The sequence below is a fragment of the Benincasa hispida genome, chromosome 5, assembly GCF_027475165.1.
Source record: "Benincasa hispida cultivar pf3 chromosome 5, pf3_genome.v1.1, whole genome shotgun sequence".
NCBI classification, from domain to species: domain Eukaryota; kingdom Viridiplantae; phylum Streptophyta; class Magnoliopsida; order Cucurbitales; family Cucurbitaceae; genus Benincasa; species Benincasa hispida.
This window is the reverse complement of record NC_143482.1, coordinates 10951190-10967045: the sequence shown is the minus strand read 5'-3', so window position 1 is coordinate 10967045 and position 15856 is coordinate 10951190. Positions and strand designations below refer to the sequence as shown.

Sequence of the window (15856 nt, the reverse complement as noted above, 5' to 3'; positions counted from 1 at the left end):
GAAATAGTGGTCCAAGTACCCACCTAAAGTATACAACCTTAAGATATTTAATATAAATGTTATGTTATATGCATGATTACATGTTTCATAAAATATATCCATGTATCATGCTTTAGTAAAGTGTCATATTGTATGATGAATATGTTTGTTTTTCATTAGAGACTATTATAATTATTATATTATATGATGAAAATGGAAATGCATTGGACATGATATTACTTACTAAATATAATTGTTATATTTAACTAATGTGATTAGAATGCATGTTGTAGGTTTTAATAATTCATTAATTTATAAGAGTTATAAGTTTAATAAAATGGATTAAAATCTATAATCAGAAGTTGCATGAGAACGTAAACTCTTAATTAATTTTAAACAGTTGAAAATTAATTCACCTAGATTTATATTAAAAAAATTCTAATATGTTTAGAAATAAATTAATCTTTTATTTTCTTTTTAATATGATTAAATTGAATGCACCAAAAGATTAAATTTTAAAATATTTGTCTATAAGGGATCTTTGTCTAAGGAAGGTTCTATCTAGTATTGGAGTATTTAAGTAAACGGAAATTGAACACCCCTACCTGGGAATCGACTTGAAAGGTGAATTAGTAAAATATTTTATAAGCATGCAATAGATGATTAAATTTATTAAAGTGTTTAATAAATGATAATCATACATTGTTAACCTATGCAATATAATATTTATATTAAGAAAATTTAACAAATAACTTAGATAAATTATTAATCGGATTTACCTAAGTAAAAAATCCTAAGTTTTAAAATACATAGTGAGAGATAATGATGAAACGTTTGATTATCCTGTATTATGGGATAATTCACGCCGTGAGATTTATGCTTGGCCCCGAGATGCCTTGATGTGCCCTCCTACGGATGGTGTTTACATGGATCAATATCAAGGTGAATTAGAGATAATATTTATATTAAGCGGGAGAGGGACATGTCTCAACACATCCTGCGGTCTCCATCATTAATCGATATCGTGAGATTCATGTTTAGCCTCGAGACACTTTTGATGTGTCCCCATACGGATGGTGTTTGTATAGGTCAATAGAATTATGGGTTACACTTATAAGAATTCATTAAGGTGATTAATGAGATTCTGGCCAAATTATTGGTAACGAGATCTTATAAGAATAGAAGTTATTTTAGTGTAATATTTGGTTGAGAATTCAATTTAGTGAAAGAGTAACTGACTGCCTTACGGTGACTTTTATTCTAAATCACTGAAGTACTATTGCAAAATGGATGATTAGGGTTCATTAATGTTTTTGCTCAAATGTGATTGGATTTGTTTTAAGTGTTATACAAAATTTATAATATCAATGAATTTGTTTGGTTTCAACAAATATGTCAAACTCAATTATTTCCTTATTAGCTTAAGAAATGTTAATTGCTAAAATTTATACAACATGGAAAACTTTAATTAATACAAAGTTAGTGGTTAATGATTTAAAATTCGTCTTGTATAAGGAATGTCCTCAAACCCCTTGTGCAAATGTCGAACAAAATATTCGTAAGCCTTATGATAAGTGAAGGAGCACTAATCAACAGCCCCGAAACCACATCTTGGCAAGCATACTTGACACCTTAGCTAAGATGCTTGAGTCTATGCAGACTACTCATGAGATAATGGAGTTTTTTTCATGAGGTACTCAAGCATATTCAAAATGCAAGATTGGAAGAGGGAACATCTGTTGGGGAATAACTTTTCAATATGATTGTCCACGTTAATTTTGCTAAAATTAATGCAACTGTCATAGAAGAGTCCTTGACTAAAAAAAAATCCAAAATAGGTAAATCTGATTTACTTATTTTAGAAACATGTTTATAAGAGAATGATGATTCTGCCTAGATACTTGATTCAGGTGTCACTAGTCATGTTCTTTCTTCATTTCAAGAATTTGATTCCTAAAAATAGTTAAAGGCTGGAGAGATGACAATGAAAGTAGAGACTAGGGAGGTTGTCTCAATTGTTGTTGTAGGGAGTGTAAAGCTATTTCTTTAGCAAGAATTTTTATTTGTTCTTGGAAAACATCTATTTGATTCATAAGATTAAGAGGAATCTTATGTTAGTTTCTTATCTTGTTGAACATTCTTTTAATGTTTTGCTTCTTGGTAATAAAGCATTAAGAAATGGATTTGAGATATGTTCAACTAGTTTAGAAAGTAACTTATATGTGCTAAGGTCATTAGAATATAGCACTTCTTAATGTTGAAATGTTTAAAAGAGTAACTTGAAAGACTAAAAGGCGAAGAGTTTCTCCTGAAAATGATACCTATCTTTGGCATCAATGTTTAAGTCACATTAATCTCTATAGAATTTAGAGATTGGTAAAGAATGAAATTCCTAAGTGAGTTAGAAAGTGACAATGTATGAGTATGTGAATCATGCCTTGAGGGAAAAATGACTAAAAGACCTTTAACATGCTAGTGGAGTCTTAATAATGAGAAGGTTAAAATAAAAACTGGTTTCACAAATGAATATGGGATTAAAAGCCTAGAAATAGGATTATCATGTAACCATAGATATAAGGTACACCATCTGATAAAGAAATTGCATAAAATTAATCTAAGGTCCAACTAACCATATAAATATAGGTATTAGCTTCTTAGAGTCCTAAATGATTTTGACACATGACCAAAAGAGAAGTTTTCTATCCTTGTGGAGTCACTTTCCATGTAAGATGCGACCGCATAGCTCAAGACATAACTCCCTTTTAGTTGAAACTTGATTGTACTTTTCTGCTTTCATCATCTACTTATTTTAATATTTTGACACATTACCCAAAATCAATCACTTTATTAGGTACCACTTGGTTCATATTTGGAAAAGCGTTAGGATGACTCAACACTCAAAATTTGGATGCTAAACATAAAGCACTAACAAATACTATAACAATGATATTCTAACAATAATAAAAATAAATGAATATGGGAGTTGGTAACCCAGTTTAGTGATAAACCACCTATGTCTCGAGGGCTGTGTGTGCAAGAAAGATAATCCAATAATAATGATGAGTTAAGCAATTTACAACTTAGTACTTATTTGTCATACACCGATTACTACAGAGAGCTCAACTCTCAAGTCACTTAGGCTCCCCTTAGATGTGAGACTCCCTCTCAAATGTACTTAGGCTCCTACTATTAGTGATGAGACAACTATAGAAACCACCAAGTGATGAGACAACTCTCAAGTCACTTAGAAAAGTATTTCGCAGGAAAATATTATATTATTAAAACTTGATGTTAAAACTACATATGAGACAACTGTAGAAACCAAGAATTTTAAAAGTATAAAGCTAATCAACACACCTACAACAATATCGAAAAGCTCTTTCTTAAAAAAGTTGAATTGCATAAATAATCTCTTAGATTATGATACTTGGAATACTCCCAAGTTTATTATATATTGACTGTGTATGCTTATTCTAAACTATTCTTATCTATATTTTTATCACACATACACAATTCATCGACCAGATAAGTTGTTTAAAAATATTTGACATAAATTTAATGATTGAATTTATTTCCAGAAGGTTAAATTTAAATTGGGTTATGTTATAAGGTTCGATTCAAAGTTTCTATAGAATTTAGTTGCTTGTATAAGTATACATTTGGGTTAATTATTCTCGAGGTAAGTGACGCTACCACTGGAAAGATAAGTTAAATATTATTTTCGACTTTGTCAACCAGTTTTTAGAAAAACTCGCATATTATATATATATTTTTTTATGAATTAAGAGATTTTATGAGCATACTATGAATTTCGTGAGCTATATTATGATACCATTTTATGATGTGGGGACCCCTTATTTCATGTTATATACTAGATTAGTTTAGTGACAACTTACCTTCCTACAAACAGCTACGCACACCCTAGTTTATTTGTGCTTTTGAGTCCATCAAATTATGTACAACTTTAGTGCGGGAATTAGCATGCAATAAACGGAAGCAAACAGAATCACTAGGCACTATAATTCATCAATTTTAGCAACTACGAAAGCATATTCATAAGGAAAAAATAGGGTTTGAAAATATAACTTTGAAGACCTTCTTCAATTCATAAATTCAGCTTCAATCTTGACTCCAAAAGCTTGTAGACTACCATTGGATCTTTCCTACTATTCTCTTTGACAGTAGATTGGGTGGTGGAACCCAAAATAAGCTGGAAATCATTATAGGGTTTTTCTAGTTTTGTGTACAAGGGTTGAAGAACACTTTTTCAACAAAACTCAAACCTAAAAACCCTTTGCATGTCCCCTCTTCAGCAAAATGAATTGAATTTTTGTTCAATTACATTATGTAATCCACAATTGATATGAAGATGACACCAAACACTTTGATTTTGAGTGGGAGTTTGGTGTCTCATGTGGGATAAACCCACTAAGTTTAGTTTTTCTATTTTTTTTAATTTAAAATAAATTTCTTAAAATTGAAATTCAATTTTCAATTTAATTGATTTTAAACTAAAAAATTAATTTGAAATCGAATTTAAAAAATTGGAAATTTTTTTTAAATTAATTTGCTAGTTGAGACCCAATCAAAATAAATTATTGATCCAACTAAAGATTTGTAGTAGTTAATAGTAGATAAATAATCTTTTAGGGCTCGTCTTCTCTCTACCCCATTAAGTAGTTATTTGTTTTCTATGAAAAAAATTGATCAAGTTCTAAAAGAAGGCTAAGGGAGAGAAATACAGATCCGTACTAGATCAAAAATCATGGATGAAGGTATGTTATTCTAACTCATGTTATATAAAAATCGTCCAGTTCAAACATATTAGCTTTTATTGTTATTATAATATTAGTATTTTATTGCATAATCTAACTTACATAGGCTTTGACATCCTTCTCTATAATAATTTTCGCAAGTTGCAGTAGTATTTGAGATTTATTTACTTCCACACAAAGGGATTGTTTGGGGCGTTAAGTTGAGATGGGATGTCTGGAGTTCATATGTCTGTGTTTGGGGTGCAGAGTTATTTGGTATGAGTTCACATGTCTATATTTGGGGTGCAGAGTTGAGTTCATGTATTTGGGATATCTGATACAATTTTTTGAACTCTAAGCTTTTATGATTACTATTTTTGTTTTGTAACCTTTTTTTCCAGTAATTCTACCCATCATTGTTTGAATGTAATGTGAATTGCAATTTGTTGTTAGAACTTTTCTTTCTTCCTTCCTTTCTTTCTTTCTTTCTTTCTTTCTTTTCTTTCTTTCTTGAGCAATGCACAACAATTAACTCAATACATTTTTTTGTAGAAATATGATTAAATAAAATGATAAACTAAAGAGAAATCAAAACTTTTGATTCCTATTTTTTCTCCATGAATTTCTTTATCATCTTCTTATTGGGAATGTCCTAAAGCTTGTTGTTCTTAATTTTTTAAACATATTCTATTTTGCGATAAAAAGTATTACTGAGACTTCATTCAATAAAAGTGTTACTGGAATTACATTCTGTTAAAAAATCCAATAAACAAAACTCATGGCTATAGTATGAATACTTTAACTTTATGTAGAGATATAAAATATGATCATGTTTTAGTATATAGTCAAAAAGGTCTATAAGTATATGGATGAGATTGGGTACCTTATCCTGGGGACACTATGGATGTGACTCACTTTGTATATTGATACAAACGATGTGATCCTAAAATCGTTCACGTGGAGACATGCGAGTGGGGGCATCCTGTTTGCAAGACCAAACCACGAAATAGTACTTTTCTTTATAACAAACCATTTACTGTTAAAATTGACTATTTCAAATTGACGACCTAAGGTAACTTGATCTTAATCCTGAGCTAACTATGAACTCTTGTTTATTCGGGATTGTCCTTTTATCTGCATAAGTATGTTCAACATCACCACTCAATAAGCCTACCATTTTGGGGATAAAATTGAATAGATAGCTGGGGACATAGTCTTGCAAGAAGGAATTCGCGCCTACCAATTTTAGGGTTAGTAGATAGGTTGTTCCCTTAAGTACTGATTCCTGGTCTTGAAAAAAGGCCCTCGCCCTCTCATAAGAGAGAGGAATATGGTTTATTGGTTGGACTATAAACCAATTGGTGAATAGAGAATCAGTGGAGACTTAAGGAGTAAGATGTATTTACAAGGGTAAAACGGTAATTTTTACTTAGTTGTAAATACAAATGACCTATGAAATATCAGCTTACTAATTATGGTTAAATCAAGTGGACAGAAATATATCTACAGTGAGAAGAGTGCAACTACTGAGCTATAGTGGTATGTCTCGGTAATTAACGAATATTGATTAATTCAGTTAAAAGAGCTAACTATGAACTTCTATTTATTCAGGATTATCCTTTGATCTGCATAGGTGAGAGTTGTTCAACATCACCACTCAATAAGCCTCCCATTTTGAGGATACAACCGGTTAGATAGCTGGGGACATAGTCCTGCAAGAAGAAATTCACTCCTACTCTATTTAGGATTAGCAGATAGATTATTCCCTTAAGTATTGATTCCTGGTCTTGAACAAAGGAGCTCCGCCCTCTCATGACAGAGCGGGATATGGTTTATTAATTGGACTATAAACCAATTGTTCAATAGAGAATCAGAGCAAACTTAAGGAGCAAGATGTATTTAAAGGGGTAAAACAGTAATTTTGACCTACCTACAATACGAACGACCTGTGAAGGATCGACTTATTGATTATGGTTAAATCAAGTCGATAGAAATATATCTACGGTGAGGAGGGTGCAACTACTAAGCTATAGTGGTATGTCTCGGTAGTTAACAAATATTGATTAATTCGGTTTAAAGAGTTTTAGCCAATTAATCTCAAATCATTGGAGCTCATGATCTGTAGGTCCATAAGATCCCTCTACTAGCTCGTAAAAGATTAAACCTTGGATTAGAATATTGAGTGGATTTGAAATATTCAAATTCAATTTAGGATTTGTATAATTATATTCAACATAATTAACATTTAAATTTATTGAAATTAAACGTTTTTGGAGAGTTCAATATATATTTAAAGAATGATTTAAATATTGGTTACATGAATAGGATTCATGTTTGAATTAGGTGTTTTATTAAGTTAATATTTGATATTAAATTATTTAATTATTTGTTTAAATTAAATCCATTTTCGTTTTTTCAATTCAGTTTTAGAAATTGAATTAATGTTTAATTTAATTATATTTAGAATTAAATAAAATTAAAAACAAAATGGGATTTAGTGGAATTATCCAAAACTCAATTGTTTGAGTGGATTTTTCCACAAATTAACACCTAGCACATTAAGTTAATGCTTTTTGAAGTGTCATTAGGCTGGTTAACTAAGTGCTTACATGATCAAGCTGATTAAATACTCCTAATTTCATCAGTTTCGGAGGAAGCGTTCAGAATTTTTGAAAGAAAAAATTTGCAGAAATTGTTTCTCGAACCCTCTCCAAACTCACTTCCAATTCCTTCTCAATTCAGAGTTTCACCCCTCAATCTAAAGATAAGAAGAGTATAGAAGATACTCTTGGTGATCTACTAAAGAAATTGAAGGTCAATTTCGTAGAAATTGTAAGGAGCAAGTGGAATTTATCGAAGGTATCCAAAATGAAACTCTATTGTTTGGAAAACTTATTTTTTTAGCATGCTTGTTACTCAAATTAATGTAATTAGAATGCTTAATGATTATGTTAGCTTCCGTATTCTATTAGATTCTTCTTTGATTATGATGTAATAATTGTAATTGGCTCTTTATTGATGGGCCTTAATGTGTGCTTGAGGATCTGTAATTTTATTGGAGTCAATAGAGTTGAAATTAGGTTGTAATTGAAGATTGAAGCAAGCAAGGTTAGCTGAAGAAAACTGGAATTGGTGCCTCCGCCAAGCAGCATTGCAACACTGCATTAAAGCATTGCAACAGTGTTTTTCATGAAGCTCGAGGTGTTGCAACACTAGGATGGAGCATTGCAACACTGCTCATTCCAGCCCAGAAACGCACGCGCACGAGGACTGGTTTACGGGTGTGGTCTAGTTCGACTAGTTCGACTGCCTGGGGTTCGGTTCATCCTTATTTGGTCCGGTTCAGCTTGTTTTGGAGCATTAAAGGGCCGGTTTAGGTGGTTCGAGTCTAGTTCGGGTCGGGTCGAGCGGTCTAGAGGCATTTTGAAGCTTTTTTTTTGTATTAATTTTGTAATAATTATATATATTTTTTTTTTTGCTTGTTTAGGATACCAAAGTTGGTCCATATCAGTGTTGTTTAAATATTTATGCATGTGATGTATGTTATATTTAAATTAAAACATGTATGTGCATATTATATGTCATGTAGATTTAAATCCCACAATAGGAAAGTATGTTTCAAGCATTAACATATGTTATAAATAGTTATAATATATAGTGTGTATGTTTAGGGTTTCATAAGTTTAATATAATTGTTATATTAAAGTATAGAATGTTTAAGTGTATGTTATAACATGTTTATAGTTATATAAGAATTATAAAATGAATCAGACATTTAAAATCTATAACAAAGATAAGTTGCATGTCCACTTAGGATTATCCAATAACAACTTGTTTTAATAGTTAAAATAGGTCGTTATCTTATAAAACCCAATTACAAACTCAATCAGTCTACAATCATGTCTAAGTCTGGAGGTACTTAATTTGACATTTTAAGTAACACCTGCTACCAATTACAAACTCAATCAGTCTACAATCATGTCTAAGTCTGGAGGTACTTAATTTGACATTTTAAGTAACACCTGCTACCTGGGGATTATAGCTGAAATGTTGAGCGTTAACCATTTTTATGAACATGTGTGAGTAGTATGAGGTAATAAAATGGTTTTATCACTTACATCGTACGTGTAAATCCAAATATAAATGTTATATTTGGATAAACCACTTAGACTTAGGTTGTCTATTAGCCAAAATATACCTAAATACAAGAGATACCCAAAACAATTAAAACACTTCAGTGGGAGAATAACAACATATACGATATATTGTTTTTAGCTCTCACGTCTCTAAGAGTTCACATCGTGAGATCCATATTCAGCTTCGTGTCGCTTTTACTACGATTGCTCCATTCGGAAAGTATTTGCATGGGTCAATAACAAGGTGAATAGGAGAAGTAGTTCATAGTAAGTGGGTGCAGGAAATGTATCAACATATCCTACAGTCTCTTCCATTATTTTGAACTGTGAGATTATTATGTTGCACCTGCTATCGTTTTTAGGTGGCATTAGCTAGTCATTTTTTCATGGTGATCCCCTTGGAGAGTTGTAACATAGGATTCGGAACAACTCAAACTTCATAAATGAATTGGGTTTCTTAGTACCGTCTTGAACACTGTCTTCCAATTAGGTGGCATGTTCATACCATTCTATGAAATCTGAAAATGGAGGGTCACACTTACAAGAGTTATTAAATGTTAGTAAGTTCTTGACCGAAAACGGTAACTAAATAACTATAAGAATAAGAGTTATTCTAGATATAGTATTTAGTTAAAAATGTCTTGCATCAGTGAAGGAGTATTTGGCTGCCCCTCGGTAGCATCTATAATGACTCACTAAAGTATCGTTGCAAATAAATAAAGAAATGTGGGTACTTTATTGTTTTTTCTAGAATTGGATTGAGGTGTAATTTTGTAATAGAATTTGTTCATTTTTTAGCATGTCGAACTCGATAATTCAATTCGTAGCTTCCGATAAATTCAATGGTAAGGGTTATTCAAATTGGAAATCAAACATAAATACGATACTAGTGGTTGATGACCAAAGATTTATTTTAATGGAGGAATGTCCTCTTCTTCCCAGTTCAAATGCAAACCGAAGTGTTCAGGATGCCTATGATAGGTGGGTTAAGGCTAACCAAAAAGCTAGAACCTGCATTTTAGCAAGCATATTTGATATGCTTACTAAAAAGCATGAAACCATGGTCACTGCTAAAGAGATCATGGAGTCATTACAAGGGTTGTTTGGACAACCGTACTCAGCAGTACGACATGATACTGTGAAATACATCTACAATTCCCGTATGAAATAAGGGACCTCTATTAGAGAACGCATCCTTAATATGATGGTCCACTTTAATATTGTGGAAGCTAATGGCACTGTCATAGATGAGAAACATGAAGTTAGTTTGATCATAGAGTTACTTCTAAAAACCTTCTTAACTTTTCGCACTAACGCTGTAATGAATAAGATTGATTACAATTTGACAACTCTCTTAAATGGACTATAGACTTATCAATCTTTGATGAATAATAAAGAAGAGGAAGCAAATGTTGTTACCCAAAGAAAGTTTTAGAAGGGATCAACATTTGATTCGAAACCTTCTGAAAAGAAGTCTGACCCTTCAAAGGATAAAAATATAGAAATGAAGAAGAAAATAAAAGGGAAGAAGAAAGCTTTTTCAAAGAAAAGCAAGACAAATGATGCAAAAGGAAAATATTTCTATTGTAACGAAGATGGGCATTGGAAACAGAATTGCCCAAAATATCTTGCAGAAAAGAAAGCTGAGAAGGCAAACAAAGATAAATCTGATTTACTTGTAATAGAAACATGTTTAGTGGAAAGTTCTTATTTGACCTGGATACTGGATTCAGGCGCCATTAATCATATTTGCACTTTCATTCAGGAAACTAGTCCCTAGATGCAACTGTTGGAAAACAAAATGACTTTCAAGGTGGGAAGAAGTGAAGTCAATTCAACTGAAGCAGTGGGAGACATCAAGTTATATTTTAAAGATTCTGACATTTTATTAGAAAATGTATATTATGTATAGAAAATGAAAAGGAACTTAATCTCTGTATCTTATTTATTGGAACATATGTTTAAAGTTACTTTTGATATAAATGAAATATTCATTAGTTCAAGGGGTGTTCAAATATATTCTACTAAACTTGAAAATAACTTGTATATGTTAAAACAAACTGAGGCAAAATCTATTTTAAATATAGAGATGTTTAAAACAACCAAAAATCAAAATAAGAAACGAAAGATTTCTCCCAACACCTATCTTTGGCACTTAAGACTTGGTCACATAAATCTTAACAGGATTGAGAGATTAGTAAAGAATGGACATCTAAATCAGTTAGAAGACAAATCTTTACCTCCATGTGAATCATTTATTGAGGGAAATTTGACTAAAAGATCTTTTTAGGAAAAGGTTTAGAACCAAAGAAAACTTGTATATTCAGATCTTTGTGGTCCGATGAATATTAAAGCTCGAGGAGGATCTAAGTATTTCATCAGTTTTATTCATGATTATTCCATATATGACTATGTTTACCTAATGCATCATAAGTCTAAAACTATTGAAAAGTTCAAAGAATACAAGATGGCGGTTGAAAACCTATTAGGTAAAAAGATTAAAATACTTTAATCAGATCCGCGAGTATATGGATTTACAATTCCAGAACTATTTAGTAGAACATGGAATTCAATCACTACTCACTACACCTGGTACACTACAACAAAACGATGTAGCAAAAAGGAGAAATCAGACCCTATTAGACATGGTTCATTAAAAGATGAGTTATGGCCAATTACCTCAGTTCTTTTGGGGATATGCAATGCAAGCTACTGTATATATTCTGAACATGGTTCCCTCAAAAAGTATTTCAAAAACACCGTATGAGTTATGGAGAGGACATAAAGATAGTTTACATCACTTCAGAATCTGTGGATGCCCAACACACATGTTGGTGCAAAACCCTAAGAAATTAGAACGACATTCAAAAGTATGTCTATTTGTAGGATACCCTAAAGAAACAAAAAGTGGTCTATTTTATGATCCTCAATAAGATAAAAAGTATTTGTATCGACAAATGCTACATTCTTCGAGGAATATCACATAAGAAATCATCAACCTCGTAGTAAACGAGTATTAAGTGAGATGTCCAAAGAATCTATAGATAAATCAACAAAAGTTATTGATCAAGCTGGTCCTTCAACAAAAGTTGTTGGTCCATCACATCTTTCTCATGAATTGAGAATGCCTTGACATAATGGAAGGGTTGTTCAACAGCCTAACCGCTACATAGATTTAACAGAAACTCAAGTCGTCATACATGATGATGGCTTAGAGGATTTGTTGACCTTCGAACAGACAATGGAAGATGTAGATAGAGACCATTGGATAAAAGTCATAGACCTAGAAATGGAGTCAATGTACTTCAATTCTATCTGGGAGCTTGTAGATCAACCAGATGGGGTAAAACCTATAGGTTGCAAGTGGATCTACAAGAGAAAGCGAGACCAAACTGGTAAGGTGCAAACCTATAAAGCCAGATTCATGGCAAAAGGTTTTACTCAAAGAGGTGGGGTAGACCATGAAGAAACTTTCTCTTCTGTTGCCATGATTATTAAAATACTTTTATCCATTGTTGCTTTTTGTGATTAGGAAATATGAAAAATGGATATGAAGACAACCTTTTGAATGGTCATCTTGATGAAAGTACTTATATGTCTCAACCAGAAAAGTTCATTAAACAGGGTCAAGAGCAAGAAGTTTGCAAGCATAAAATATCCTTTTATGGGTTAAAACAAACATCTTGATCCTAGTATATAAGATTTGACACTGCGATCAAATCTTAAGGCTTTGAACAGAATGTTGATGAACCTTGTGTTTACAAGAAGATAGTTAACAAGACTGTAGGTTTTTGGTACTTTATGTTTATGATATTCTGCTTATTGGGAATAAGATAGGATACCTTGTTGACGTCAAGAGATGACTAGCATCGCAATTTCAAATGAAAGATTTAGGAGATGCACAATATGTTCTTGAAATCCAAATTGTTCGGAATCACAAGAATAGAACGCCAGCACTATCTCAAGCTTCTTATATTCATAAAATATTGTCCAAATATAATATGCAAAATTCCAAAAAGGAAATGTTGTCTTTTAGACACGAAATTCATTTTTCTAAGGAATGGTGTCCTAAGACACCTCAAGAAGTTAAAGCAATGAAAAGAATTTCTTATGCATCAGCAGATGGAAGCTTTAATGTACGCTATGTTATGTACACACTCAAACATATGCTTTGCAGTCGGAATAGTTAGCAAGTTTCAATCCAATCCTAAACACAACCATTGTTAAGAACATCCTCAAGTATTTTCGGAGAACGAAGGACTATATGCTCGTGTATGGTTCTAAGGATTTAATCCTTATATGATACATTGATTCTGATTTTCAGACTGATGTAGATTCTAAAAAATCTACTTTAGGTTCATTATTCACTCTCAACGGAAGAATTATAGTATGGAGAGCATCAAACAGAGTTGTATTGAAATTTGCAAGTCCTGATTTGATAGTCACTTGCATTGCCTTAGTTAGAGTGAACTGAATTTTGAAAATTCATTCATTAGATATTAACTTTATTTTCAATGAGTTTTGTTTTTGTAGTTTTTTACAAAATGTCAAGTTCAAATTAAAAACTGATTTTTTTTTTTTTTACGAAAAGAAAATAGAAAACTAATGGATAATTATTTAAAAGGTTAAATTGAGAGACATAATACGTAAATGAACTATTTGAAGGTCAAGATGCATGCACTCGTGGATTTGTTTGTCAAAACAAGAGAGAACCAACAATTTTTTACTTGAATAAAATATGGAGAAGGGGAAGGTCCAACTTACAAGAGTTCCCATTTTAACATCACACTTCTCTTAGCATATATTTTATAATTAACCCCTTTTCCCAATCTTTAATTTATATATATATATATTTTGAATACTTAGGGAAAGAAGGATAAATGTTCATATGTATCTGCCCTTTTTGTTTCTTTTATAATGGTATATAATATATATCTATAAGGAAATTTCAAGGTGCATATCCACCATGGCCACCGCCTTGGCCGCTACCACCTCCTCCTCCGTTCCCACTGCCTTCTTCATGTCCACCATATGCACCTCCAGGTGCGCTTCCTCCACCATATCCCGATCCTCCTCCACTTCCTCCGCCGCTACTTCCTCCTCCTGCACCATGTCCCCCACCTGCTCCACTTCCATAACCAGAGCCATATTCTCCTCCTGACCCATTTCCTGCTCCTCCACCACCGCCACTTCCACCACCACCGCCATAGCCTTTTCCATGTTCTCCGCCATACCCCGAACCATTCCCTTCACCTCCTCCACTGCCATATCCAGCACCACCCGGACCATAACCAGTCCCACCTCCCCCTCCTTTTCCTCCTCCACCCCCAGAGCCATACCCAGCCCCATTGCTATTTCCACCAGCACCTTCATGACCGTACCCTGCCCCACCGCCATTTCCACCACTGCCTCCATATTCTCCACCTTCATGACCGTATCCTGCCCCACCACCATTTCCACCACCCCCACCGTATCCAGCACCTTCATGACCGTACCCTGTCCCACCACCATTTCCACCACCCCCACCGTATCCAGCACCTTCATGACCATACCCTGCCCCACCACCATTTCCACCTCCTCCACCGTATCCAGCACCTTCATGACCGTACCCTGCCCCACCGCCACTTCCACCTCCCCCTCCATATCCTCCACTTTCATGACCATATCCTGCCCCGCCGCCATTTCCACCACCTCCTCCATATCCAGCACCTTCATGACCGTACCCTGCCCCACCGCCATTTCCACCACCTCCTCCATATCCTGAACCTCCAGGACCATACCCAGCTCCACCTCCATTTCCACCACCTCCTCCGTACCCTCCACCTCCAAGACCATAGCCAACACCACCTCCACTACCACCACCTCCACCATACCCTACACCTCCGTATCCATTACCTCCTCCCGGACCATATCCACCTCCACTAGGACCATAGCCGGCTCCACCACCATTCCCACCACCTCCTCCATATCCACCACCACCAGGACCATAACCAACTCCTTCACCACCTCCTCCCCCACCTCCATAGGCAGAACCACCATGACCATAAGCAGAACCACCGCCACTCCCACCGCCTCCTCCGCCACCATACCCACCACTAGGACCATATCCTCCACCACCTCCACTTCCACCTCCACCTCCACTTCCATAGCCTCCAACACCATATTGTCCTTCAGAACCATAGCTACTGCCGCCTCCACCTCCATATCCTCCTCCACCACCATGACCACCAAGTGGACCATATCCACCACCACTACCACCGCCTGCACCATTGCCTGCACCATAAGCAAATGCAGGAATATTCACCGATTCTCCGTCAGCATAAGTTAAGAGAGTTCTAGCTGCAGAAGAAACTCCAATACCCAACAAAAGAAAGAACACAAAAGAAGAAAGTTTGTGAGAAGCCATTTTTGAATGCTTGAAGTGAAAAGGGTGGGGAGTGAAGGGTATATATAAGGGAAGGATGGGGCCTAAAAAGTGCAACTTCTGGTAGAGAGTGGTTGAGGCACATGCAAAAGGGAGAAAGTGGGTGGCCCAAAATCTACACATAGGAGTCCAAATCTTATACACAAGAACTTGCATACCATCTCCAGACACTCATTCACTCCATATTACAAAATCAGTGTCATTAGGCTGTCCTCCACTCACACCATTGCAACTGATCATATTCTAAGTTTTCTACCATCACATTTCTCTTCTAGACCCAATAATCTTTTGGCAATGAATTTCAAAGTACTTGTTAACATCTGCCTTGGCTCTTGTTTGAGGTAATGGGTATATATTTTAACTATAAGAAGCAAGAAATATCTACTCATTTTCATTTGGAGAGTTTTGAAAATTTTATTCATTTTTTTTTTTTTTTTGAAAAAAACCTCCAAAATTGATATATTAATGTCTAATTTTAAAAAATTAATGTTCAAACTTCAAACTAGTTGTTTTGATGCCAACATTAACAACTAATATAATTCTTGTATTATCAATCTCAAAGT

General features: G+C 34.0%; 1 protein-coding gene across 1 annotated transcript; it reads right to left on the bottom strand.

Moving 5' to 3' along the window:
* Positions 1-13557: 13557 nt before the first annotated feature.
* LOC120077507 (uncharacterized) lies at positions 13558-15378 on the bottom strand. Its single transcript, XM_039031415.2, has one exon. The coding sequence runs from the start codon at positions 15273-15275 to the stop codon at positions 13818-13820; it is 1458 nt and encodes a 485-aa protein (XP_038887343.2). The 5' UTR covers positions 15276-15378; the 3' UTR covers positions 13558-13817.
* Between the last annotated feature and the right edge of the window lie 478 nt (positions 15379-15856).

What these genes read in the sequence shown, in the direction of transcription:
- LOC120077507 (XM_039031415.2), bottom strand. Translation starts at nt 15,275, where the DNA reads ATGGCTTCTCACAAACTTTCTTCTTTTGTGTTCTTTCTTTTGTTGGGT.